The sequence below is a fragment of the Manacus candei genome, unplaced genomic scaffold (assembly GCF_025592945.1).
Source record: "Manacus candei isolate 608988 ecotype Guabito, Panama unplaced genomic scaffold, ASM2559294v1 h1tg000078l, whole genome shotgun sequence".
NCBI classification, from domain to species: domain Eukaryota; kingdom Metazoa; phylum Chordata; class Aves; order Passeriformes; family Pipridae; genus Manacus; species Manacus candei.
In genome coordinates this window covers 3,011,476-3,036,304 of record NW_026138126.1, presented here as the reverse complement: position 1 = coordinate 3,036,304, position 24,829 = coordinate 3,011,476, and the positions used below count along the sequence as shown (strand labels likewise).

The window sequence follows — 24,829 nt, the reverse complement described above, 5'->3', positions numbered from 1 at the left end:
CGGCTGGGCAGCTCCCATCCCCTCCGGCAGCAGCACCTTTCACCCGCAGGACAGAAGGGAATAATCGCTGCCTGCAGTGGGGTGGTTCGTGCACTGAGTTCCCCCCGTCCTCCCTTCACCAGAGCTTGTCACCCCTCCCGCTCTGAGGCCGGTGGGTGATCGGTCAACCAGCACTCAGAAACAGCGAAGGGAGCACTGTTACAAAAAACTACGAATTTCCTCAGTCAGACATCCACAGCCCTTGCAGTTCATACCCTGTTTATCATCGTAGCAATCTCTGTGTGAGAAGAACGGCCTGACTCCTGCCCAGGAACGGGCAGGGATTATCCTGCATCACACACACCCACAGCGGGGGCCAAAACTGGACGTGGCTCCTTATGCTCAAGTTCATGTTTAAGCCCACAGCTGATCCTTCTGCCATCTTGAAAAGATGAAAAATACATGAAAAACTGAGAGCTTGTTTTGCTTTAATCTGAATTTTTGCTTGCTGCTTGACACAGTCAGCTCTCACACGGTTGCCACTTCTAAGAAGCTTCAACATTAACAGCAAACTTCAGCATTTCATGTGTTTAATGGCAAAGCAATGAAAGAACGTAGGATTTTTAAATTATAAAACTATCACAGAGATTTCTTTGGTTTTGATTGGAGCACATTCTTTCATTCCTAACATCTGCCATCCCATGGATCTCTCCAGACTGAGCACCACTGAAACCTGTTCTGAGCACCAGTAATGAAGACTTGGCTGGTTAAATTTCTTCCTGAAGGTTCAGTGAACCAGGGCAATGCAGCTATCTCTGAATCTGGACACACTTGGCTATAAGTGAGCCAGTGAACACAGAAGTAGCTCCTGTCCTTTCTGACTGTGTGCACATGATCATCCCCATGAAACAGCTGAGCGAGGGACTGACATCCTTCTAAAAGTTCAGCAGATAAAGAAGAGCCTGCACATATCTCTGTGGGAATGGAGAAGACAAAACTGCTTGATCAAACCCCAAAAGCAGTAAGGGGAGGAGGGGAGATATGGCTGCAATAGGAGAAGAAACCAGCAAAATCTAGTGGTGGATTAATGGTTGAATAGGTAAGAAATTAGGAGCAGTAGTCTCTGCGCTCCTGCTGGAGGGGCTGGGAGCAAGCACAAAGTTAGGTGAGAAGGCACCATGGGTATGATCACTAGCACAGGTTGCCCTGAGAAGCTGTGGCTGCCTCTGGATCCCTGGAAGTGTCCAAGGCCAGGTTGGACGGGGCTTGGAGCAACCTGGGCTAGTGGAAGGTGTCCCTGCCAACCCAAGGTCCCTTCCAACCCAAACCATTCTGGGATTCTGTGAATAGGACTCTTGTTCTAATCACTGTAGTAGGTGCTGTGGATACTCCTGCCAGCTTTGAAGAGCTCCTGGCTGTGCCTGACATGACCATAATGAAGTAACAGAGTACAGGTGACAGGGCAAAAGAAACCTTCTGAAGTTCAACAAGATGGAAAAATTCTTCCCCCGGGATAGATTAACCCCACAGCAGAGAGTGCACACAGTTCCTTAATATTCCCTGCCTGGACTAGTCCATTCCCACATTGGGAAGCAAACAGATCCAGGCAGTGGCAGCAGGCCAAGGATTGCTGCTCAGATGGTGTTTCCCTGTATCCTCAAGGAAAAGAAGGACTTTCCCACACAAAGGCAAACCCAGAGCAGTTGAATGGCTGGGCTGGATGGCTGTGCATTAGCAGGGGGTGGAGACCTACACGACCATAAGGAGGCTAAACACCCTAAGAACATGTTGATGGATACCTGGGATGCTTTCCTAAAGGATCTACATTTTTTATGGAAAACTCTTATGCAAGAACTAATGACAGCTGTCCTGATCTACTGCATCAACCCAAAAATAAGATATGGCAGTAGATTCCTGCTTCTGCTCCACTGTAGGTTAACCAGTTGGGCAGAAGTAAAAAAAAAAAAGCAGTCCTTTAAAAATATCAGGGAAGATTCTCCTGGGCTAGAGCCACTGGCTCTAGTTTTGGACTTGCTCAGGAGCACCTGCTGGGAGCAGAGTGATTCCCAAGAGCTGCTGGAGACACACAGCACACCTCTTCCCAGTGCTGCATCTCTTTCCTAGGAACTCTTGCAGAGGTGATCTAGAGAGTCAAATCTGTTTTGGAGGTGAGAGTGAAGAGAATGGATGTGGAGACTGACAAACAGGAATTGTACTTAAACAGAAAAAACAGAGATCAAAATTCAAAATACTGTTGGCTCGAATAAAGTTCCCACCAAAAGAAAAATACCACAGATTCACACCTAATGTTATGCTCAAATGCTGAAGAAGTTCAGAGCCTTGCATTTTCACTCACCATCACTATTTTTCTGTTCAGGTAACTTTTTTTCCACCTCCTGCTCACACAACAGCACCGGGCCCATGAATGCTGGAACTCTGGACTGCTGTGGTTCATTATGGTGAGTGGGAAGCTCTCTCTTATTTGCTGTGTATGACACACAACCTTCATTCCCTGCTAAAATTGAAAAAAAAAAAAAAAAAGAAAGTATGAAATCGTTTGGGATACGTGGCAGGAGCTCTGGAACTTGTAGCAAACGTCTTTTATCTGAGTGTGTCTTTTAGTTGTGGTGTGGTTGGGGGTCAGGGCTGGTCCTGTGTGCACAGCAGTGCAGCAAAATCACTGAGTCCCTGGGTGGTCCCCCCTTAATCACCTGCACAGAGACAATGAGCTGGTTTGAAACTCAAGGTCTTCACAAGAAAACATTTCAGCAATTGGCACAGAAGATCTCCAAGTGGGAATTTCAGTGTGCCCCGAAGCCAGCCTTCAGGCAGCACCAGAGATACCCCCTGAGCCATAATAATCCTGGATGGAGAATGTGGAGGATCCAGCCTGTGCTTCCACAGCTGCCTGAGGGGGTCCTGTGAAATGGAACAAGGTGTACAGAGAGAAAATGCTTGTAAATAGTCACCACAGACTGTTCCTGCAGGCACAGAACCGGTCAGGTGGGACAGATCTTCAGCAAGTGCCCAAGGCAGTGGGAGTGGCTTGGAATGCCAGGAATGTTTTAAGATCTTCACTCGTGATGGATGGTGCACCTGTGGCACTGGGGGGAGAACCCTGGGCCAGCTCCACTGCAAGGGGAGTCGACCTCCTCCTCTTTGAATGGCTTCATTCCCCATCAGAGCATCACTCTGTGCCAAGACCTATAATTTGGGCTAAAAAAAACCCCCAAAACCAACAACAAAACCCAAACAAAACTATCCCAAAAAACTCACAGCCCCTCCTCAAAAAAGACCAAACCAGACCAAAAAACACCCCACAAAACCAACAACAAAACCCCAAAAAACCCAAATGCTCTGTCCTTGCCTATGCAACACACACAGGAATAACCAGGTACAGGAATATAAAGAGGTCACACAACTTGTTCATTGCACTGATTTTGTTCCAGCACAGAGGTGTATATTCAAACCTAGAATACCAGGCACTGTTTTAACTAATACAGGTTGAGGTGTAGAATACCTTAGGATGAGCTTTGTGGCCAGACTGTATCTTAATTTTTTAGTACCCTTTATTTAACACTAAACCAGTCTTTCAGGTTTTGTTGAACCCTCCTTGTCTGAATGGAAGCAGTGACAGTCCAGACAGAAAGGCTGTCTTGCTGCAACTGCTTTTTTTTTTTTTTTTTTTTAAGAGCCAGATAACACAAGAAATTTCTCAATTTCTGTCTCCCCAGCTGCATTGCCTATCTAAAAGTGAAATGCAGGGCATACTGAACAGAAACACAGAGTGGAATTGCACCTGTTGTCAGTTTGTACTGTTCCTGGATACACCTTGTAATTCAGGAGATATTTAGTATTTTTTAGAAATATGGACTGTTAGTGACCACCTTCCTTCCCAAGCAACAGCACTATAACATGCAGAGTAGCCAAACCCAATTTATCAGTACAACTGATCACATGGCTTTAAATTAAATCTCAAAAGACATTTTATCACATCCTGGTGCAAGCAATAAAAAAAAACCTATTTCAAATGTAAAGGTGAAATACAAAAATAGCAAAACTCGGTTCAAAAATTTAGTATCTTTATTTGAAGAGTTTTAGAAAATTTTTACAGTTTTAAACTAAAACAGACTAAAGGAAATTCCAGTGTTTTTTAAAAGCAAAGCAGAGAGGAAAAAAACCAAACCACCACAATTTCAGTTGACCAGTTATTTTCAAGTTTTTCTTTCCTCACATCCACATATGCCTGAAATAGGCTTCATTACTCCATGCAAAATTCCCTCTGCAGAAACCCCTGGGATATTTCTCATCTCTTGTCCTAAGATTCTGTCATTCCCCCATTAATTCTGAAATAGGGTTTTTTCCCCGTGTTACGTCGCAGAAGGAAGAAGCAAATCTACATTTGGTCACTGGAAATGCTATGTATTACAATGTATTTACATATATAAAAATATATATATATATATATTATGATATGCTGTGCAATTGGATACAAGGCTGTAATTCAGTTAAGAGGGAGGGCTGGTATCAAAACCATGAAGATCCACACACAGGGTGGGAAAAAAGCCACCCAGACTGAAACAAAAATCTTATGCACATGTTACAGTAGAGACCTACAGTTTTGGAAAAACAGAAATGTTTACAAAAAATGTATTTTGCTGTGTGGAAACAACATTGCTTTTCCCCTTGGTCTTTGCAATAGCTCTCTCCTCCTGCCAGCACAGGTGAGGTGACACACTCAGTTCTTCGTTATCACTTGCAAATATTAACAGCAGAAAAAATATCTTCCTTGTACCATAGATAAAGACAACCACAGAATTACTGATTTATCCCTCCTTGTAGATATCATGCACAATTTTGCAAGTCATCACCCAGCAAGTGCTGCACCTTCCCCAGCCTCTGTGAGGGGAGAGGGACCCTCTTCCCATGGGGGTCAACAGCCCAGCAACCATGGACTGACCTGCATGGTGTGTAGGACTGACTGACTGACAAGGGAGAGGAAATACAAGATAAAAACGAGGGAATCAGGGAAAGAGGTTCGTTTTATCTGCATCCCTGACCACACCCTTACAGAGAACGAGATCCCTCATTCTTTATGTCCCATCTGCACCTCATTTCCACAGCTTGCTTGTTTGGAAATAGTAGCCCCTCTGCAGGAAAAATACTCTAAGTTTTCACACAAATCTCCCCCCACTGGCCAACTTTCTTCCCCATTCTTTTTTTCTGGGGGAGGAGTTGTTTTTTAGTGCATTTTTTTGTATTTTTTCCTTTTTTTTCTCTTTTTTTTTTAAATTAAGGGGCCAAACTGCATAGAAGATCTTAAAATAGCAAAAAACATACCATAGGTTGGATCACAAGAAACTTGCCTTCAGCAACTGAAATGAGCTTTAAGTTTCTCCCTCATGTGCACATATGCAGTTAGATGCATTTGCAAGCACTAAAATTAACAACCTGTAGTTTGCACTCCTCACAGCACTAGCCTACATACTATTATTTGAACACCATCACAAAGTCCTTCCACAAAGACACCAGACAAATTTAAGACTGTTCTACTGATAATGTTACCTTCCAAAAATCAACTTCCTCACTAAAAGCAGCTACTGTCAAGCATCCAAGAAACGAGCATTAAGCAAATGGGTCTGGCTCTCATCTCTTACATCCTCTTTATACTGCTTGATTTTTGCCTCCAGCTAAAGCACCTCTGACTCTGTTTTGGTACAGCAAACACTAGCAGGGGTCACAGGGTGGGTTGCCAGGGGGTTACCAGACCCCACTCCCTCCAGCCCTGAGGAAACAAGGTCAGGAATGAGCAGAGCATCCATGGGCACAGCTGTAAATCCAGATTTTTCTTTAAACAGTTAAGTTTTGTTTCATATGTTGCTAGGCTGAAAGTACCAGAGCTCATACTTCCTTCTAGGTCAAAAAGGTTTAGTGTGTTTAGCCCCATGACACGACCCAGGTGCCAGGCTGGGCACAGTGGCCAATTCCCTGCTCCAAGCTTTTCAGACAGCACCAGGAGAGCATCAGACACAGAGATTTCCTCTTGCTGTCCCACAGCCTGTGCTGGCTCTATGAAAGTCTGAGAATCAAAAGGTTGCTGGAGAGGACAAGTGGCAAAGCAAGAGTTGAAGACAAGTGGGCAACGTGTTCACCCCAGCAAACACAGACCATTCCCACTGATGGGGCACTGGAGAATCAGCCTGTCTCCTACATGGGCTTGTTGCCAACTTAGGGGCTGCTCTAACATCTGTCATTTACATTTTTTGAAGTCTCCACTGACAACTATGAAAAAAACCAGATTATGACCCAAACCAGAATGAACTGCACCACTGTGGGTTTTTTTTGGTCAAACTAACCCTGAACCCACTGTTTTGAAGTTTTTGTTCAATGTGAACACCTTCAGTCAGAGCAGAATAATAAAATCCCCTCCTGGTTTCTTGCTGTGGAGGGCATGTCAAGGACTGTGAAGGACTGAGCTCCTCCCCAAACATCACCAGCTTCCCCCCATCCCAGCCTTCAAAGCTCAGATCCACAACAGAAGTGGCAGGTTTGTGGCACCTCCCTGATTACAGATGCACGTTTCAGATGAAAAGAGCTATTTCTTTCCTTTACAAATCTCTGGCTTAAGGAAAAGGTTATTGTGTTGGAAATATCAGCTACGACCCTTGTGTACAGCCCAACCCTGAGGGTCTGGGCTGGGGGAAGCCCCGTTGGACTCACCGGTCCCACTGAACAGCACGTTGCTGTTCATGTCATGTTCTCAGGGCTGGAGATGTTTCAGCAGCACCTGACTATGAGGTGTTGCTTGTCTGCTGCTGCAGGGCTCCCCACCAGCCCGAGTCACCAAGTTTTTTAGGAGATGTGATAGAATCTTATAATCACAGAATGGTTTGGGTTGTAAGGGACCTCAAAGATCGTCTCGTTCCGACCTCCTGCCATGGACAGGGATGCCACTTACAACATCAGGTTGCTCATCCTTGAACTTCCAGGGATGGGGTATGAGCTGGTGATAACTAGTCCACTTTGAGACTGTGTCTCTGCACACTTTCAGCTGACCAGTGTTCACACTAAACACCCAAGGTCAGTTCACAACACACAGCACATGTGTGTCAGCAGTTCTCAACAAAACATTCTAGCTTGCAGATTTATCTCTCAGAGACAAACACCTGGATGAAGTTTGGTGTCTGGAGCTAAACTTGCATGCTAACATGCAGGAAAATATTATGAGAAACTTGATAAACTGTAATGCCACCTTCAGCTAAGGAAGGTGGCTCCAAATTATTGCAGGAGCACAAGCACCTGTAGCTCTTGTCTGCTGGACTCACCAGCACCTTCTGGGAAAACAGAACCAAGTCTGAGTTACTGCATCACATGAAGTGAAGTCCTCTACTAGTTCCTGAAATAGTGGATGACTGTGTACAGTGTACTAGTTCCCAATTCAAGAAAATCCAGTTTAGACACATTATTTATCACCTATCTCTACAGATTGCAAAATGTCATCTTTACTCCACATAATTTGAATATTTACCTGCAAAACTGGAAAAGGTGAAAGCCTCATAGAAGAACACATAATTGATAAATACAGAAGATACAGAGGATCAGTGAAGAGACAGTTCTCTTAGGCCAGTGCCCATAGGAAGCTTCTGGTAGCACACAAAGCTGTCCTGTTCTGAAATGTTTCAGGATGCCAGAAGCAATTCAACAAATTAAACATTAAAAAAAAAAAAAAAACCCTAAAAAAAAAGGAGTAGAAAGAGCCCTGCAGCTATCTAACATGTGCTTTCTTGATGTGGTTTCCTTTCAGAGGATTTATCACCTTTAATTAGCAAAAGACCCAGTCTGTGTCACAAGATCCGAATTGTCAGTCACGGTGCTCACAGAACTCCCTGACAGCACTGGTGAGAGAGAAACTGAGCACTCTGTGACAAAGTTCATGCTGTAACAGCATTAAATTGTTTTTCCAATTTGCAGCAGCGTTTCAGATTTTTGGATATTTATCATACATGGTCTTGGGTCTTCTCTTTGGAGTAAACTCTTCCACTGCCATTCTCGTTCTGACTCTCCTCGTGCTTTCTGAGCCATCTTCAGTTTTTTCTTATCCTCCCCCTCTCCACCCTGCCCAGCACCACTGGCACAGAAACCTAAACTGAAAAGCTGTTAGTGCAGCTCTGTTTTCATGCCCTGCCCCAGCTGGGAAACCACATGTGAAATTAAAATACCTAAAGATTCATTGTTCCTTGTTGCTGATGTTTTCTGGACCTTCAACCACAGTTGCCTGAAGATGCAGCCCTGACACAGATTTCCTCTTAAAACATTGTATTTGTCATGGCAAAAGGCACCATCTCTGCAGGCTTTGGATGAATGTTTAGATCTGTTGGTGTGTCTGTATTTCACACCTGTGCCAAGCATTGACACACATTAATGCACAGTGCTGCTCAGCCAGCTTAGTCACCCAAATGTACAACAAATAACACATCAAACAATGAAACCATGCACAAAAAAGTTTTGTTCATTGATAGTCAGTGGAGCTGGCATTAAGAAATATTACAGGGCTTTATGTCCTATGCAGCCTGTGTAGTGCAAGAAACCAGAAACTTGTACCCAACCACTGGGCTAAAAACAAGAACAACTGCAGGAACCTGCACTAAAACAGCTGCATGTGAGCTTTAACTTCAAGGCAACACTGATCCCAAACACCCCATACAGGCTTTTTTAAAGAGCTGCAGGTAAATTCACAGCATCTCCCAGAGGCAGATTAATTCACTAATAACTGCAGCCACATCCTGCAAGCTCACAGGGCTGTTATTTCAGCACAGGGTTCTGGCTGGCTCTGCAGTCACCTTCCAGCACACTCAGAAGTCACCAGGCACTAAAGTCCATGATAATCCTGATCCCAGTCAGAGCAGTGCACAGGGGATGGAAAAACCAAAGCTGACACACGGGACTGTGAGTGGCTGAAAAATACTGTCAGGACTTGCAAGACATTGCTAACAAAAGCCACACTGAGGGAAATGCCTGACTGATTATCCGAGACCAAGACATCATGAAAAACATTCAAGAAATTTGGAAATCAACAGTTTTCTCAACGAAGTTGTCTATGAAACAGGTTAATAAACCTTTCAGAAAATAGGCTGTGCTGCAGATTTTCTGTTGCCTGGCACCTGTTCAAGTTCAGAGAAAACATTAGATATTTTCACAAGTGTAATTCTTACATAGGTGGATGTGTTTTTTTTTTTTACTGCCAGTGGTAAAAACAATGTATTTTTGGCTCTATTTTTTTCTGTTTCTTTTTTTTTTATATATTTCATTTTAAATGGTCTTAATTTGTGACAAGAAAAAATAAAATTGGTACAATTAAAAAAGGGTTTAGGATACTTCTCCCTTATCTGTCACCCTTGGTAAAGTCTTTCAGGTTCCATTCTACCTTCAGCTGCATCTGTACAACCCTTCAGAAGGGCACAGTCCCAAACAAACACGAGGAAGGAACCTGATCCTCACTGTTGTGATCCAAAGAGCTGAGGTTTTTTATTAAAGGATTTTTTTTAGTGGGGTTGGTTGTTGTTGGGATTTGTTTGTTTGGCTAAAAGAAATGCTTCCCCTGAACACATACAGGTTCTCAGGAATAAAATCCTTACTGAATTTCTAGAAAGATAAATAAAGACTTAGTATGTGAAAGACATAAACAAGAAGCCCATCAACATTACTTTTAACATTAATATTACTTTCATTACTTTAAATATTTAAACTCTAGGTTGGTGGGGGATGTGTATCTGCAATCAGCAAATAAAATCAGAGTCAGCCACGTTGAACTGATATTCACATTTTCCTACACAACATTAATTTTTAAATTAAGCTGATCAGGGAGGTTTTTGAAAGACAAAAAGGTACAGCCTTGGGTTTTGATGGAAGTGCTTGAACTGCCCAGGATCAAGGACTAAACAGTCACAGCCAAACTGGAGCACCAGGGTCACCTGATTTGTACAGTACTGGGATAGTCACTGGGTAAATTGTTGCCACTTCACATGCTTTCACTGCAGATGCTGCACTGAGGAGCTGTTTGGGGTTTTTCTTCATTCTTTGCATTTTGGGGAAAAACAAAAAGGTCACAGTTAAAAGTAGATGGAAAGTCCCCAAAAGCTGAGGTGGAGCAGGTCCTCCTGCAGACCTGCCCAGGACCCAGTGGGAGCAACACAACTCTGAGATGCCCTCGAGTTCAGTGTGATCACTTCTTCCATTTGAACTGAGCTATGAACAGTCTGAGAAGCAAACTATTTCCTAATCACACAAATGCTGAAATACACTTTTCAAGTAGATGATAAAACTTAATGCTTCATTATCAGGAAGCTACTGGTTTTTAAGTATGTACAAAGCCACTCCAAAGGTTATGACTGAGAGACAATCAAGGCCAAAAATGATAGAACTTCAGTCAGTCTTCAACGTGTTTTCTTGTTATTTATCAGTTCATTATTTAAATACAAGATTGTTCTCTTAGTTTAATATACATACTTACACAATGGCTTAAAAATTAAGTCATAATCCAGCTGACTGAAGTTTTCAGTAAAATTTCTCTGCTGCTTTTTATTAGTAATAACTGGATCAGATTACTGCTGGCCAAAGTAACAGTCCATTAAAGAGGAGATTGAAAACCAGATCTCTTTAGTACCACCCTCCATTAGAGCAATTTGTAAATTAAATGTAATTGCTGGCCCTTGGACTCAGCAAGCCTTCCAAAAACCTCAGTGGATCATCCTGTCAGACAAGGCTCAAGGCTTTAAGCAGGAGCTGGTGAAACTCTGAAGCCACAGTGTGGTTTTACAGAAAGCCACTCACATTCTAAGAATGCTACCACTGCCCACAGAAGTTATCTCCCAAAAAACACAGGGCAAACTTTTGGAAGACACAGCCAAAAAAAAAAAAGGCTGATATTTAATAGACAAGACATGAAAAAAAAAAAGCCCTTGAACTGCAACTCAACAAGCCAACTGGAGACTTAATTTCAACAGCAATGCCTCTGATGGCATCACTGTGACAATACTTTTGTAAGTGACATTTTTTGGCTCTCAAATACTCTGAAAAGCATTTCTCCCATGCAATCTGGAATCATGTTTGAGGATCCTATAACACTTCCATTTTCTGTTTCAGTTTTCATGTGAAGTGTTTGAGGCTTTCTGGAATTGCAATTTAAGTGTAGAACAGACACCTCTGATAAAGACAAATATACTTAGATGGAACAAGTAATATGCAAATCACATCATCCTTCTATGTATAAAAGTCGATGCATTAGAGACTCAAACACACAATTTCAGGAATATAAAGTAAGACCAGCTGCACCCCAAAATTTTTAAATTTGCAAATTTAAATCACAATTTAAATTCACAATGTCATGTAGCAAGACAGGCAAACCAATAGGTAAGATCCCAGGTTCATTCCAGAACCTGACAGGCCACGCTTTGCCTGCTCTTGGGACAAAGACAAAACATGACTTAGGCAGCTGGTTAAGTTAACTGAGCAGCAAGTAGCTTTAAATCACAACTATCTGTAGCACCATATGTGCTCCCTTGGGATAGAAAAAACCAGTTTTCTTCGAAATTAGAAATCACAATTATAGTCCTTGAATGAACAACAAATAGAAGCTCAAAGCCCCAAAACACATGAACTTTTACTGCTTTAACATTTTCCCAATGAAAATACTGCCTGTTTAGTACAGTGTTACTACCCATTTTCTTACCTATTTGGCTTGTATTTCATTTCTAAAACATTCTTAATATGCAGTTGCTTCCAAGCAGCATTCTGTGACCAACCTTGTTTGTTATCAGAGACAGCCCTTAGAGTTCATATGAATGACTAGAAAGCCTCCTGGAGCTCCACTCACCCTGCCTTTTAAACTAGACTAGTAGCCAACCCAGGTAACTAGAAGTAAAAACAAAAGTTAAGAGATGCATTTAATGCACCACGGTAGTGTAAATCCTTTCAGAGTAATGGTAATTTAACCATTCTCTGCATTTCCTGAATGTAAAAGTTTATACTAAAGCATTCCCTTATATCAATGGCTTTGACAAGTCAGGAGAAGCAAAGTAAAAGGTGGCAATAATAGGGAAAGTGCTAAAAAAACCCCAAACAACCATGTTTCTCTCAACTAAGCATTGTAGCAGACTTGTTCAATGCTTTTCCTCCACGGTAACCTACACCATGCTACAGCAGCAAAACAACCACACAAGCACAGAGTACTGGGTAAATAAAGACTCTTAATGCTACCCTGGCCTAATGCAAATGGAACAAATGGTCAAAGGCATCCACTAACAGAGTGATCATTGAAACCCACACATCAGAACTCCTGGAGAGCACCATATTTCAGAAGGATGTTTGAAGGGTGTAGCTGTACCGAAGCTGGAGGCAGAACATTCCTTGTTGGATTTGCTGATCAGACTCCCAGCGAGGTTCCTCAGTGAATGCAAACCCTACTGAACCAGTCCTAAATACATACTGGTTTTATATGGATATGTTTGTGAGGGAAAGTGAGGAGTTCTTATCACACCACTTATTCCAGCTGGCTTTGCTCTGCATTTAGGCATTTGCTTTCGGGGTTGTCCTTATTCTGAGCAGCTGGTTCCTCCCTCTGTGCCACAGAGATTTCTGACTGGTCTGTCTTTGTGCTGGTGTCAGCCAGCTCCTCTTCAGCTGAGCTGGGGCCACGCAGCTCCTTCACGTGCAGGGTGGGATTGGTCATCTGCTCTGTGTCTGCTGGAGGGGCTGGCACGCTGCTGTCTTTGGGAAGCTCGGGGCAGTTGACAGGGGCTATCACCACAGGAGGCTGAGGTAGGTCTTTCTGTGAATGGAAGATCACAGTCAGAATGATGGAAAGCAAGAACCAGTTATCAGAAGTGATGGTCTTACAAGATGAAGGTTAAAGGTCCATCATCTCTGTTATCATTCTCCAGCAGTGGACACATGCACACAGTTATCCTTTGGGTTTTACAGGGCACCAGGGGATTTTTTTCTTTCCAGAAAAGTGTTTGCTTTCTGCCTGATTGTTCCTCACCAGTTTCAGATGTGCTCTGCTGATTAGGCAGCAACAGGCAAACAGCACTTGGTCCTTGGCCACTCTGGTTCTGCCCACCTTTAATGTCAGTGATAAATAACTGGCGACTTTTACATTACATTTTAGATGATCTCAAATATTTCTCCAACAATTAAATTCAGTTGTCTGGAGGAAACTTGTAAAGGTTATCACAAACAGTTCAATAACAAAGTAAAACTAACTGGGGTGAACCACTAGCTTAATAGATTTGGCCTTCAAGTAATTATTCAAAAACTAAAATCATGCATCATGACAGAAATTATTCCTTTCTGAGTCAAGTTACTTTCACTTGTATCACAGTGAAACAAAGTGATAATTAACTGTACTGAACTACATTTCTACCTCCATAAACAGTAGGCTATGAAAAAAATATTTCAAGGATATGTTTTATATAGTATTAAAAACCATTATATTTTATATAATATTGTAATCTTTTACTACCAGCGATACTTTCAACAGAGATCAAACAAGTAAAATCATGACAGAATCAAGAAGGATAGACAAGGTCTGCTTTACTTTTCACCAGCCAGATTCAAGTGGCCATAAACATCCTAAAAACCAGAAAAAAACCTCGCTGAGGCAAGAAAAAAAACTATGTTAAAAAAGCAAACAATGGAGCAAAACCAAAAACCTTTGTGCTTGTGTGATAATACTGCAATACTTTACTCAACTTTAATGCTAGTTAGGTTTTTATAACATTAGTATTTCCTGAAGACACTCATATCAAACTGGTATTCACCGCAAAGCCGCTGCCCGTCCAGAACATGGCAAGTTCCCTTCTCCAAAGGGCCACTGCGAAGCTGGTGAGGAGAGTGCAGGGCACTAAGTAGAGGAGAGCAGGCTGGCCCATCTGCATCAGTGCCAAGGCAACAAAGGTCACAAGAAGGCCTATGCCATAGGCTGCAAGAAAACAAACCCAGCAAAAAACCCCCAGTTATTCGGATGTAGCTTTGCTCAAGGACAACTAAATAATTAGCTAGAGGAGCATTAACTTTTTTCAAGTAATATTTTTTCAGGCCCCTTTAGAGGGAAGCATTATTTACAGAATGGAAAACTGGAATTACTACAGTCTTTCTATTGATAATAATATGTTGTGAAAGTAGTGTGATTGGCCTAGTTCATAGTGTGTGGTTAAAGCATTACCCTAGGCAAAAATAAACAAATGAAGTATTGCACCTCATATTGTATTTATGAATTCAGCAGATATAGACAAATATTTTGACCATGATTATGTGCTTCTCTTTTGGTTGGCTTTACTATCCTGCCACACTGCTAAAATAAAAAAAAAACCAGCAAGCTGTATAATTTGTTATTACTTTCTATTTAATTTCTGCATAAATGTGGCAAAATTTATTTAGTAGAACACGAGCAGCGTGGATCCCATATTGTAATTATTTTCAATTACATTTTCAAAACAATGAAGTTAATCCAACTGATTTTTATTCAAGAAAACAGGTGAAGAAAGACATTGAGGGGCTGAAGCCAGTCCAGGGAAGGGCAACGGAGCTGGGGATGGGTCTGGAGCACAAGTCTGATGAGGAGCAGCTGAGGGAGCTGGGGAGGCTCAGCCTGGAGAAAAGGAGGCTCAGGAGGGACCTTCTTGCTCTGCAACTCCCTGACAGGAGGGAGGAACCAGGTGGGGGTCGGGCTCTGCTCCCAGGGAACAAGTGAAAGGATGGGAGGAAACAGCCTCCAGCTGTGCCAGGGGAGGTTTAGTTTGGATATTGGCCAGAATTTCCTCCCCCAAAGGGTTGTGCAGCACTGGCACAGGCTGGCCAGGGCAGTGGTGGAGTCACTGTCCCTGCAGGGATTGAAAAGCTGTGTAGATGTGGCACTTGGGGACATGGTTAGTGCTGGCCCTGGCAGTGCTGGGTTAACAGCTGGACCTGATGATCTTAGAGAGCTTTTCCAACCTAAATGATTCTGTGATTAGAATACTCAATAACTCTTTACAGTTCTTGAAAATGTTTTTTTTTCAGAGCACATTCTGTTACTATTGAGAGTTCCTTAAATCCAGTTAAAATAATTTTTATTGTGACTTATGTCCATTGCCTCACATCTTATCTGCACACCTGTAAGAAAAGTCTCTCTGTCCTCTCTGCAGCCTCCCATTAGGCAGTTGTGGGACAGCAACAGAATCTCTTCTTTTCTTATTTTTGCCTTCTCTTCTTTCACAACCATGTGCTCCAGCCCTCTGCCATCTTGAAGGTCTCCACTGGATTTACTCCAGTATGTCAATGACTGTCTGGCACCAGGGATCCTGGTTAAGATTCAGTCTTAAATGACAAATTGAGAGGAATAATCATTTCTCTCATAACTGATGACTCCACCTTGCTAACTGAGCCCTTTTCAGTGCTGCAATACCACACTGCTGACTCTTTATCAATACAACATTTTCTATCGTTTTCTGCAAATGATATAATTTTGAAAATACCAGGTAAGACAACAGTTTAATTATGTATGAGAGGAAATGACTTGGACCACTGAAATAAAAACATCTCTCTAACCCTGCTAGGAGTCTCCATGACCTAGGTATTTTTTCCAAAGAATTTCTACAGCAGTTGTTCATGAAAATTTTTCACCACATTAATTGCAAGCATTGGAAGTCTTTGCTGGCAAAAGTGTGTTGTAAGAAAGCCAAGAGGAACCTGTCAGATCCTATTCATCAGGTGTATTTACACCCATGGCATTTAACTCTGTGGATTCTACAAACTAAGGAAGAAAACTAATGTAGATATGTTATAGTCATCATAATACAATACAATTCCCTGCATCACAGCTCATGGGTTTTTAGAATATACAAAAAATTAAGAGCAAAGTCAAAGGACGATGTCCCTGAACCTGAATTCTCACGCACCATAAACTCAAAAGATTCATGAATCAAGAAACCAGGATGAGCAGAGGTGGGCACATGTAAAGATAGTGGAGCTGCAAGGGTTCTAGTGAGACCCTTTGGAGCCATGGTAACAAGAAGCTCCCCTTACACATGGCAGACAGAACAGCTCAGGAAAGCCACACCAGCTGGTTTTGTGCTGGAAGATCTAGCCTTGAAAGCACTTTGCTAAAATATTCCTGTTTAATAATAAAAGGAGAAGGGTAAAATCATGCCATGCAAGATTGAGGACATGCTTTCAAGAGGAAGCAACTCCTTTAGGTCTTGCATTCAGGTGTCACTGTGGTACATACCTATTGTGCAGGCTACAAAATAGACTCTGGATGACTGCACCTGAATATCAAATCTATGGCAATAGGCTACCAGTAAGCCTAGGAAAGGAAAGAACAGTTAAACATGTATCAACCTATAGTCACACACTAAGATATGCAAAATCATCAAACCAGCTGGGACCTTTGAAGAATTTTTTCCCCCCAACACTTCCTTGGAACCCTGTGTTTAAACACCATGACAGCACAACTTACAAACCAGTTATATGATAGCACAAGTCCAGTCCAGTACAACAAAAGCACTCCAATAGTAAAAATTAATAGCTTCAAATACATAGTTCATAGATAAAAAACATCATCTGATCCTTACTAAAAATACAGTGTTCACAACAAGATTTTGTTCATTATATTTCCCAAAATACAAGAAAATAAACAGTTGATTTCCCAGAAGAAATCTGAAAGCCAGAAGGTGTATACTTGTTTTCACCTGCAGTGATGCCAGGTGTTCTTCTACATACTATCTAAAATCAAATTTCAGAGAAGGTGGGGTAGAAACACTGAATATAGTATCACTAACAAAATTAGGAAGGTTTGAATGGTCAGATGTGTGTACTGAAACAATGTGCAAATGGACAAATAATTTCCTTTATCACCAGACTATTAAAGATGTTTTTATAGCATAAAATCAGTTGCTAAATCAACTCTTGCAATTTCTCTATATTTGTTGACATCACTGCACGTGAAAGCGAACCATAAAATTAATTTAATTTCTTATTGAGAAGGTGAATAGTGCAGAAAAAAAAGGAAGCTCTACTCACAAATTTATCAGGTTTATAATAGTCAAATCAAACTTTCCACTTGAATCAGAAGTACAAGAGGAACAAACTAATATGACAGTGTAACAAGTAAAATTCTTAACCTGCTAAACAATACCTGGAACTAAAATGTCTCCAAATCCTAGCAGAGAAAAAGGCCTGTCACACAGAGCCAGTGGTGAGGAATTCAGTCGTGGAACCTTCAGGACCATTGGGAGCTTAGAATGAGAGAGACACATGTCTGATAAAAAGCCATTTTCTCTATACAGTGGCACCACCTTCCAGAACTTGTTCCTGTTGTACTCAAACTGCAGGCTTCGAATACAGCAAATGTATCTTTTTTTACATTCATATGACATACAATATTACTGACATCTAACAAAATGCATAAGATAAGAGTGATGAAATACACTATATTAATTTCAAAATCCTCACATGCAGTAGGGTATCAACTCTGCTTTAACTGCAGGAATGTAAAAAATTTAGGTAAGCTGCTACAAGCATAAGAAATAACCATTTATACAGTTATTCATCTGCTTGCAATAAAAGTCTCACAAGAGCAAAGACATGAATAATTTTAAAAAGCACATTTTTCAAATCACTTTAAAGATTTTTCCCTTGCCTCCCAGTTATTTATTACACAATTTATTCCTCTTTATTACACAATTTGCAATGCTGAAGCATAGTATGCCAAGGTCCATTGCAATTCTCTTTATTACAGTACACTAAAGAAACCTTTATGTTATTTTTTCATTTCTTATATTAGTATCAAAATAATCCTATCTGCTTGTACTTTCATTATTGTTTTATACAATTCATTCTGTGGCCAGGTTTTTGTGAAGCTGAGCTAACCAGCTTCCTTAGACTGAAAGCCTTTTAAAGAAAGACAAAGGAAAACCAAAGCTGGTGTGATGAACCACTACAAGCCTGCCTTGCCCCCCTCAAAATAAGTGCTCAGGAGCACTTAATTCCCACATTAAGTTCTTTTCAGACTGGCATCTCCAGCTTTCTGGTCTTTGAATTTTAGGAAAGTTAGAAGTGTAATAGTTGGAAGTTAGTTTTTAGACTTTTAGATTTTCAGACTACATGCAGTACCTTCTCATGAGTGGCAGAATCCGATGGGCCTGCAGCCACCTCCACCATTATACTCTCCCCAGTCTAAATTAAAAAGGGGAAAATTGTAAATCAGCTTTTCACTCAGCAGCTCTGGGATCATGCAGGGAACACACAGAGAAACAGGTCGTTACACTCTGCTCTGTGGGCAGCAGCCAACACAGAAGTATTTTACTTACCTTTGTTAAAAAAGGTGTGATAAATACAAAGAATACATCATACACAAAAAGGACCAGCAGGAGCAAGGTACAACCCTGAAGGAAGAGACAAGATACTTGGTATTTACACACTATGCACTAATAAACAGCAAAGAATTAATAATTAGCAGACTGCTCAAGGAAAAAGCTAACAAAGAGTAAAGTAAGTCACCCATATATTTTTCATAATTCCTGAATCTTTTAGATGGAGGAATTTGGTCTCACATGCACCATATAAAAACAAGTAATTCTTGGACACAAAATTACATTTTAGTCCCTAAAATTCTTTATCATGTAAAATCTGCAAATGGTGCCTTTTCAGTTTGCCAGGAAATATGAAGCAGTTCTGCACTGGAGGATGCCAGGCACAGCTTGAAACACTCCCCACCTATATGCTGCCAGTTTATACAAATTTATAGGTGAAGATACCTTGAAGCAGAGTTTGAAGAGCTGCTTAAGGGACAATTAAATGACTAATACTGATTTTTGTCTGAGGATACTAAGTTCAGAAAGATTTGAAAAAAAACAGCAGAATGATGCATTAATTGTGTGTCAAATGGAAAACAAACAAACAAAAAAACCAATAAAAACAAACAACCCCCCCCATCAAAACAAAATCCACAAATGAGTGGGTGGTGTGTGATTTACTGGCCAACACTCTACAGAACAATCACATGCCAATTATTGGTCTACATCATATTCATTACATCCCTCTTTTCCCAGCTGCATATGAATGTTAAGTGCATTTCCAAGCCAATGCACACCATTATAAGTGACTGCTCTGTTCATACATGCAAATATCCTCTCTTTACATCTGTTTAACTTTCATACCTTAAACGTAGGCAGGCGAATTGTTTTCAACATGTAAAGACAGAAAGCAATTCCTAAAGCATCTTGCAGAACCCAGGCCCACCTTAAAAAGAGGAGAGCAACAGTTTTGTGGGAAACAGTAGGAAAGGCAGACCAAGCCTAAGGACCTGCTTGGGACAAAAAAAGAACTTTATTCAAAGTGCTTGCTTGAAATCAATGTTGTTATCAGTGTGCATTTGCAAATGGGAAGTTGTGCTTGATCAACCTGATAACCTTCCACACAGAAGTGACTGGGAGAGGAGGGAAGGTGGGTGGGACACTGTCAGTGTAGACTTCAATAAATCTTTCTACTGAGAATCTTCCAAAAGATCCTCGTGGAGAGACTGATGAAGTACAAGCTGAAGGAGCAGTGAGGTGGATTGAAAACTGGCCTCATGAGGTCACTGGATACCAAAACAGGAGGTGCTGGGGCCTCAGAACTCTTGTGTGCTGAGGCAAATCTACAGCTGGTTTTTGATGGTACTTTGCAGCACAGAAGAGCTCTTTGCTTTACTCTCCACTGTTAGGATCAAAGAGAAGCAGGATCTGAGGCAACCCTTTCCCCTAAAATGGCTAGGGTCTAGGTGCAGATGAGAGATTATTCTGTTGTGATCAATCCCTGTGCACTTGCTGATGGAGGTTTGTGCAGGAGACACTCAGGTCCACTCCAGCTTTGAGGCAAAAAATGGGATTTCTTAATCCCAAATATCACAGCTTGAGATATCTCTATAGCACTTCTGTGCTCCTCAGCCTGACACTTATCTCTCTAAAAGGTGTTTCAGGGTTGATGCTTCTTGGATTTGAATTCTGTCACTGAATGATCCACACAGAACATGGACTGCACAAATGCAGTAATTGGCATTCAAGGCACAAGCCAGATATCTTTGGAATCACCAGCAGAAACACAAGCCAGTATTTCACTTCCAATGCTGAATCCCTGACAGAGGGACCAAGAAGATGAACACATCCTGTATATATGGGGAGACTGGACCATCTGGGAGTGAGGTAAGAGGTAAAAACCCCAAATCAAACCCAAACCACAACACATCATAAAATATCCACCTCTAACAAAACTGCTAAGCACATGGTACAGTTAGGTACAGCAGCAATGCTGGCTGTAGAGAATTACTGACTAACACCAGACAGCTGAAAGAAACTACAGATCTCACAATCTTCCCAGCTCTTATTCTCATGAAGAAATAAGTTAGACAAGTTGTGTCCAACTTTCCATTCCCCTTCTGAGAAGCTGTCTGATGTCAAAGAGCTCAGAATACTGACTGGGACTCAGAGAAATTAAACTTAACAAGAGGCAGTTTTCTGTAATTAAACCAACAAGAAAAAGGTGAAGCACATGAGGAACAACTAAGAATTTCTACCTGTCACTCCTAAATTCTGGATGCATTTAGGCTTGTGTAGATGTCAGTTACTTATACTATAAAGCATATCACAATTTTTAGCACAGAAAATAAAATGCACACTTACTGATCTTCATTTCTGAAGACTCCCCAGACCACACTGACAGAGATACAAAATACTGCCAAGAGCAGCATCCGGACCTGGGGACGTTTGTGAAAATAAGGCAAGTTGTTGTCTGGGATTCTGAAAACAAAGCACAGGAAAGCTACAGTTGGCTGTGTAGTTACCCTCTTTCTTTATAAACATTTTGAAGTATGAAGCCCTTGTAAATCCCACACCTACCAAACAGTATTTTGTTTACCTGCTAAAGTTTACCTGTTAAAAATTTAGAAGTTGCCACATACCTGCACTTTCCCAAGGGGAATCTTCTTACAAAGGGAGACAGACAACTGTAGAGACCAATTGAGGCAGCCAGGCAGAATATCCCTATAATAACATAGACTGGGGAAAAAAAAAGTACTCAGTCCAAGTTGGATGATGCAAGAGATCCTTTTTTTTCATATCTTGGCTGAATAAAGAACAGTCAATAAGCCTAAATGAGAAATAAGGCTAACATTTAAGCAGTGAAAGGTAAATTCTTGATTAGATTTATGCTCTTTGACTATCTAATTCTAGCTCCTTTTACTCAGGTGTACTTTATGCAATACCTCTTTCAACAAATCAAAACCTCTGTGCTAATATTCTTAAAGTAAGTCATAAGCCTAAAAAGGCAACCTATAGTGAAGTGTTTATCTTTTCTTTATACAGGAGCACTATAAGGGAACTCTTAACATCACTCAGTAGCAAAATTAATTAATTCAGATGGGATGCACATCCCACTACTTCCTCAGAAATATGGGGGTGGCAGTTCCAGTGCATTAGGCTCTCATGGATTTTTGTCAAACAGTTTAATAAATGATTAATAGAAATTTATCATCTTTATAAAGATAAAAAAAATTGATCCTGGATCCCATAACTTGACTTCAAATTGAACAGAGAGACAAGAATAGGTTTGAGAACACAAGAACAGAAGGTGGAATATACTAAGTCTGTATCTACTTAATGGACTTTAATGTTTGAAAGAAGCTCTATGATCACCTAATCCAGCCTCACTAAAAGTAGAAATCTACCCAGTGGGTTTTCTTACAGGGTTTTAAATCATATTGGGATGAAGAAACATGACAGAAGACGGAAATTTCATAATTATTTTCACAGTAAAAATGCTCTTTAAACGATGACAGCCTCGTGATACTGAAAATGTACCAATACAAATACAGCCTCAGGAGTACCTAAGTGGTCATAGAAGAAATAAAGCAGGACGAGCATTGAGCAGCACATCACCACAAACACACAGATCATGATTGGGGTCACATCCACCGTTTCATCGTCGTGTTTCTCTGTCCCATCGTCACGTTTGTGCTTCATGTACCTCCTGAAAGAGTAACAGTGGCTACAGTGAGCACATTCCTTCTGCTACAAAATACACAAGGGTGCTGAATCTTCAGTAAGAAATATGTGAGGTTGGAAAACATGTCACGACACCAGTGCCTGCTTTGACTCCCACTCAAGTCAGTGGAACACCACATTTTCTGTGGATGTGTGAACAACAGATATAACACAGTGCACAAACCAGTAACTGCTGCATTAGTTTATCCAGAGTGTTATTTTCATTCACCAAGAACTCAATTGAATCCTGAAAATTACCACAGAACAGTTGGCTGACTTCAGAAGAAATCCTTAAGTGAGGTTATGCCAGTGCTAGAAATAAGCATGACACAGTCACCTCCTCCTCCAGCCCCCCTTTCTGGGAAAAAGTAACCATAAAATTCCATTAAAAGATTCATAACAAACATAGCATATGTTAGCCACCTAATCAATTTGGTTTGCATTATACCAGTAAAAGCAGGTTTGGTTTTTTTTTTTAACAAGATATTTTTCTGGTGGAATTTTGCAAAAGCCCAACAGGAAGCCTATTACTTTATAACTTTCTTTTTTTGAGCTTTTCAAAGGTTTGGCCTTTTGACATGGCAAAATACTAAAACACTCTACATGCAATTTTTACTGTAATGATTTCCTACAGTGACCAAGTCAATAGAAGACTCAGGGCCTTTCAAACATCACATCAGTATTTTCCCATTCTGGTTACACAGTCAGTCTCTAAACCTCACTAGCAGACCTGCCAGGTGATCTTCACATAACCACCAGAATTTTTCTTTTTTTCTACGAAAAATACAAGAAAACTGACGTGCTGAATTCCAGGTACTCACTTTTTCACATCTCTGCTTCCTGCCCAGTAGCCTCCAATTGCAACAGTCCCCACAGCCATGACAAAGATAATCACCATGTTGTAGTCCAGCACAGGCTCATTTGGTGCATACATTGCCCCTTTCACTGAGCTACCAAAACTCTGTGGAGGTAAATATGAGTTGTGAAGGACATCCAAAAAGCTACCTTAGCAAAGGTTCTCTTATTTAATTTTCACTAAGCAGGCTCAGAATCATGTTTTATTATAAACACTTAGCAGTAATCTATTGGCTCTGCTATTAGTGATATTTATTTCCAGCACCAGGCTCCATTTTGATTTTATTCCAAAGATGAGAAATAACCTCCCAAGAGATCTGCATTTTTTTCAAAACCCAATAATGCAATCTTCATGAGTACAGCTTCCTACATGAGATAATATTATCTCTTACATGAGATAATCTAAATGAGAGCATTTAGCATCAAGTTTACCTTGCCAATATCTAACATGTCAGTATAGCTGAGCAGAGCCACAGGAATATCAATCTCTTCATACTGACTCCTGTTTCCCCCAGGAGGAACCTGAAAGACAGTTCAGAGGAGGTAAGAATATTTCTGCTAATAATTCTACTGCTTAAAAAGGGTTAAACTTGCAAGTTCTGTTTCTGCCAATTTGAAAAATGTTCTAGAAAGGAACATAATGACAGCAAAAACTCAAGGTCAAAATGTATGACTGTTCCCAGTAAAACAGAAGTCATTAAGGACTGCAACAGCAAAATGCAGCAACCAAAATTCAAGGAGTATCTTTTGCACATCAGGGTCATGGTTTTAGGGCTGATGTGTGCCTCTAGTACTGATTGTACTCAAACCTACTAATTTTATTTTCAAAACTACTAATTTTACAAAACACATGCTGGTGATGCTCCAGCTGAATCTAAAGCACCAGATTCAGTGTGGTAGTACAACAGAGTCAAGAAACCAACCTCCTCCTTTGATTTCAGTATTTCACATGGAATAACAGTAATACTGAGCTCTTGACTTGAATATCACATGAGCTCTGTGCAGACTCTTCCTGCTTAAGTGAGTGCCTCTTGTTGTTTCATTTATTATTCCTTCAGATGTATGACTTCCAGACATAATTATGCAATGTACACACAGGCAGAATACACACACATTATTTATTTTAAAGAGAAGCATTAAATACCAGCAATGTGCACAAGACAATATCTAACATCAGAGGAGTATCAGCAACATAGAAAGATAAAAAGAGACTCACCAGTCTCTCCCTACTAACAATCAGCAGCCCACGAGCTCCATTTATCTGAGCAAGCCTCACTTTCTCATAGAAGGTGCAATTTCCTCTCATCACCATGGGGATTTGATTATTAAATCCCCCATCAGGTACATCAGAAGGAGAACACAAAACAGATGCTGTCTGATCCTGGAGTTGCAGAAGTGACTGAAAAAAAAAAATCAGTTAAACACACACATGTATATATCTATATAACAAAATTATAAAAGAAGAGTAGGAACCACAGAGTTTCTAAAGGGTAATTTAAAACTTTTTAGTAATGGAGTGATTTGAGTATTCTCAGAGAAACACAAAACAGTGCTGCCCTCTCTATCATGTTGGGTCCTGCCTTGCTTCACCTTATTGTGCAGAAGTCTACTGGTAATAAAATTTGGGTTATGATCTGCACTTGCATTTGTTTTCTTCAGCACCACTGCTGCTCTGCTGCCTGCAACCAAGATGTGGGAGAAGTAAAGCAAAGTGTTATGATTGCTGGGGTGGCAGAGTGGCAGGCTGGGATGAGGGAGGGTATGAACAGCTAGAAACTGAAACACAGGCTGGGGGAAAGTACAAATGCACAGGCAACAAAAATAAACTTCCACGTTGAAACCTACCATATTCAGTGAGCTGAGATTTTGTATCCCAAGTACTTAAATACTGGATTCTAGGCTGCTTCTCTCACTGCTTGTGATCCACAGATATTGCAAGC

At 40.9% G+C, this 24,829-nt stretch overlaps 1 protein-coding gene across 3 annotated transcripts in view; it reads right to left on the bottom strand.

Annotated features, from left to right (window-relative positions):
* Nucleotides 1-4,044: 4,044 nt before the first annotated feature.
* The window catches only part of SPPL2B (signal peptide peptidase like 2B), a 30,716-nt gene continuing 9,931 nt past the window's right edge, over nucleotides 4,045-24,829 (bottom strand). For 2 of the 3 annotated variants that reach the window (XM_051810654.1, XM_051810656.1), the window contains exons 3-15: nucleotides 24,106-24,288; nucleotides 23,322-23,411; nucleotides 22,856-22,995; nucleotides 21,878-22,020; nucleotides 20,954-21,050; nucleotides 20,676-20,792; nucleotides 19,176-19,257; nucleotides 18,327-18,401; nucleotides 18,130-18,192; nucleotides 17,153-17,252; nucleotides 16,244-16,321; nucleotides 13,797-13,957; nucleotides 4,045-12,805 (exon numbers count right to left, since the gene is read on the bottom strand). In XM_051810654.1, the coding sequence (XP_051666614.1) occupies nucleotides 12,518-12,805; nucleotides 13,797-13,957; nucleotides 16,244-16,321; nucleotides 17,153-17,252; nucleotides 18,130-18,192; nucleotides 18,327-18,401; nucleotides 19,176-19,257; nucleotides 20,676-20,792; nucleotides 20,954-21,050; nucleotides 21,878-22,020; nucleotides 22,856-22,995; nucleotides 23,322-23,411; nucleotides 24,106-24,288 (1,617 nt within the window). In that variant the 3' untranslated portion in view covers nucleotides 4,045-12,517. Of the gene's footprint in view, nucleotides 12,806-13,728; nucleotides 13,958-16,243; nucleotides 16,322-17,152; nucleotides 17,253-18,129; nucleotides 18,193-18,326; nucleotides 18,402-19,175; nucleotides 19,258-20,675; nucleotides 20,793-20,953; nucleotides 21,051-21,877; nucleotides 22,021-22,855; nucleotides 22,996-23,321; nucleotides 23,412-24,105; nucleotides 24,289-24,829 lie in introns of all 3 variants that reach the window. The other variant, XM_051810655.1, reaches the window with a different exon arrangement.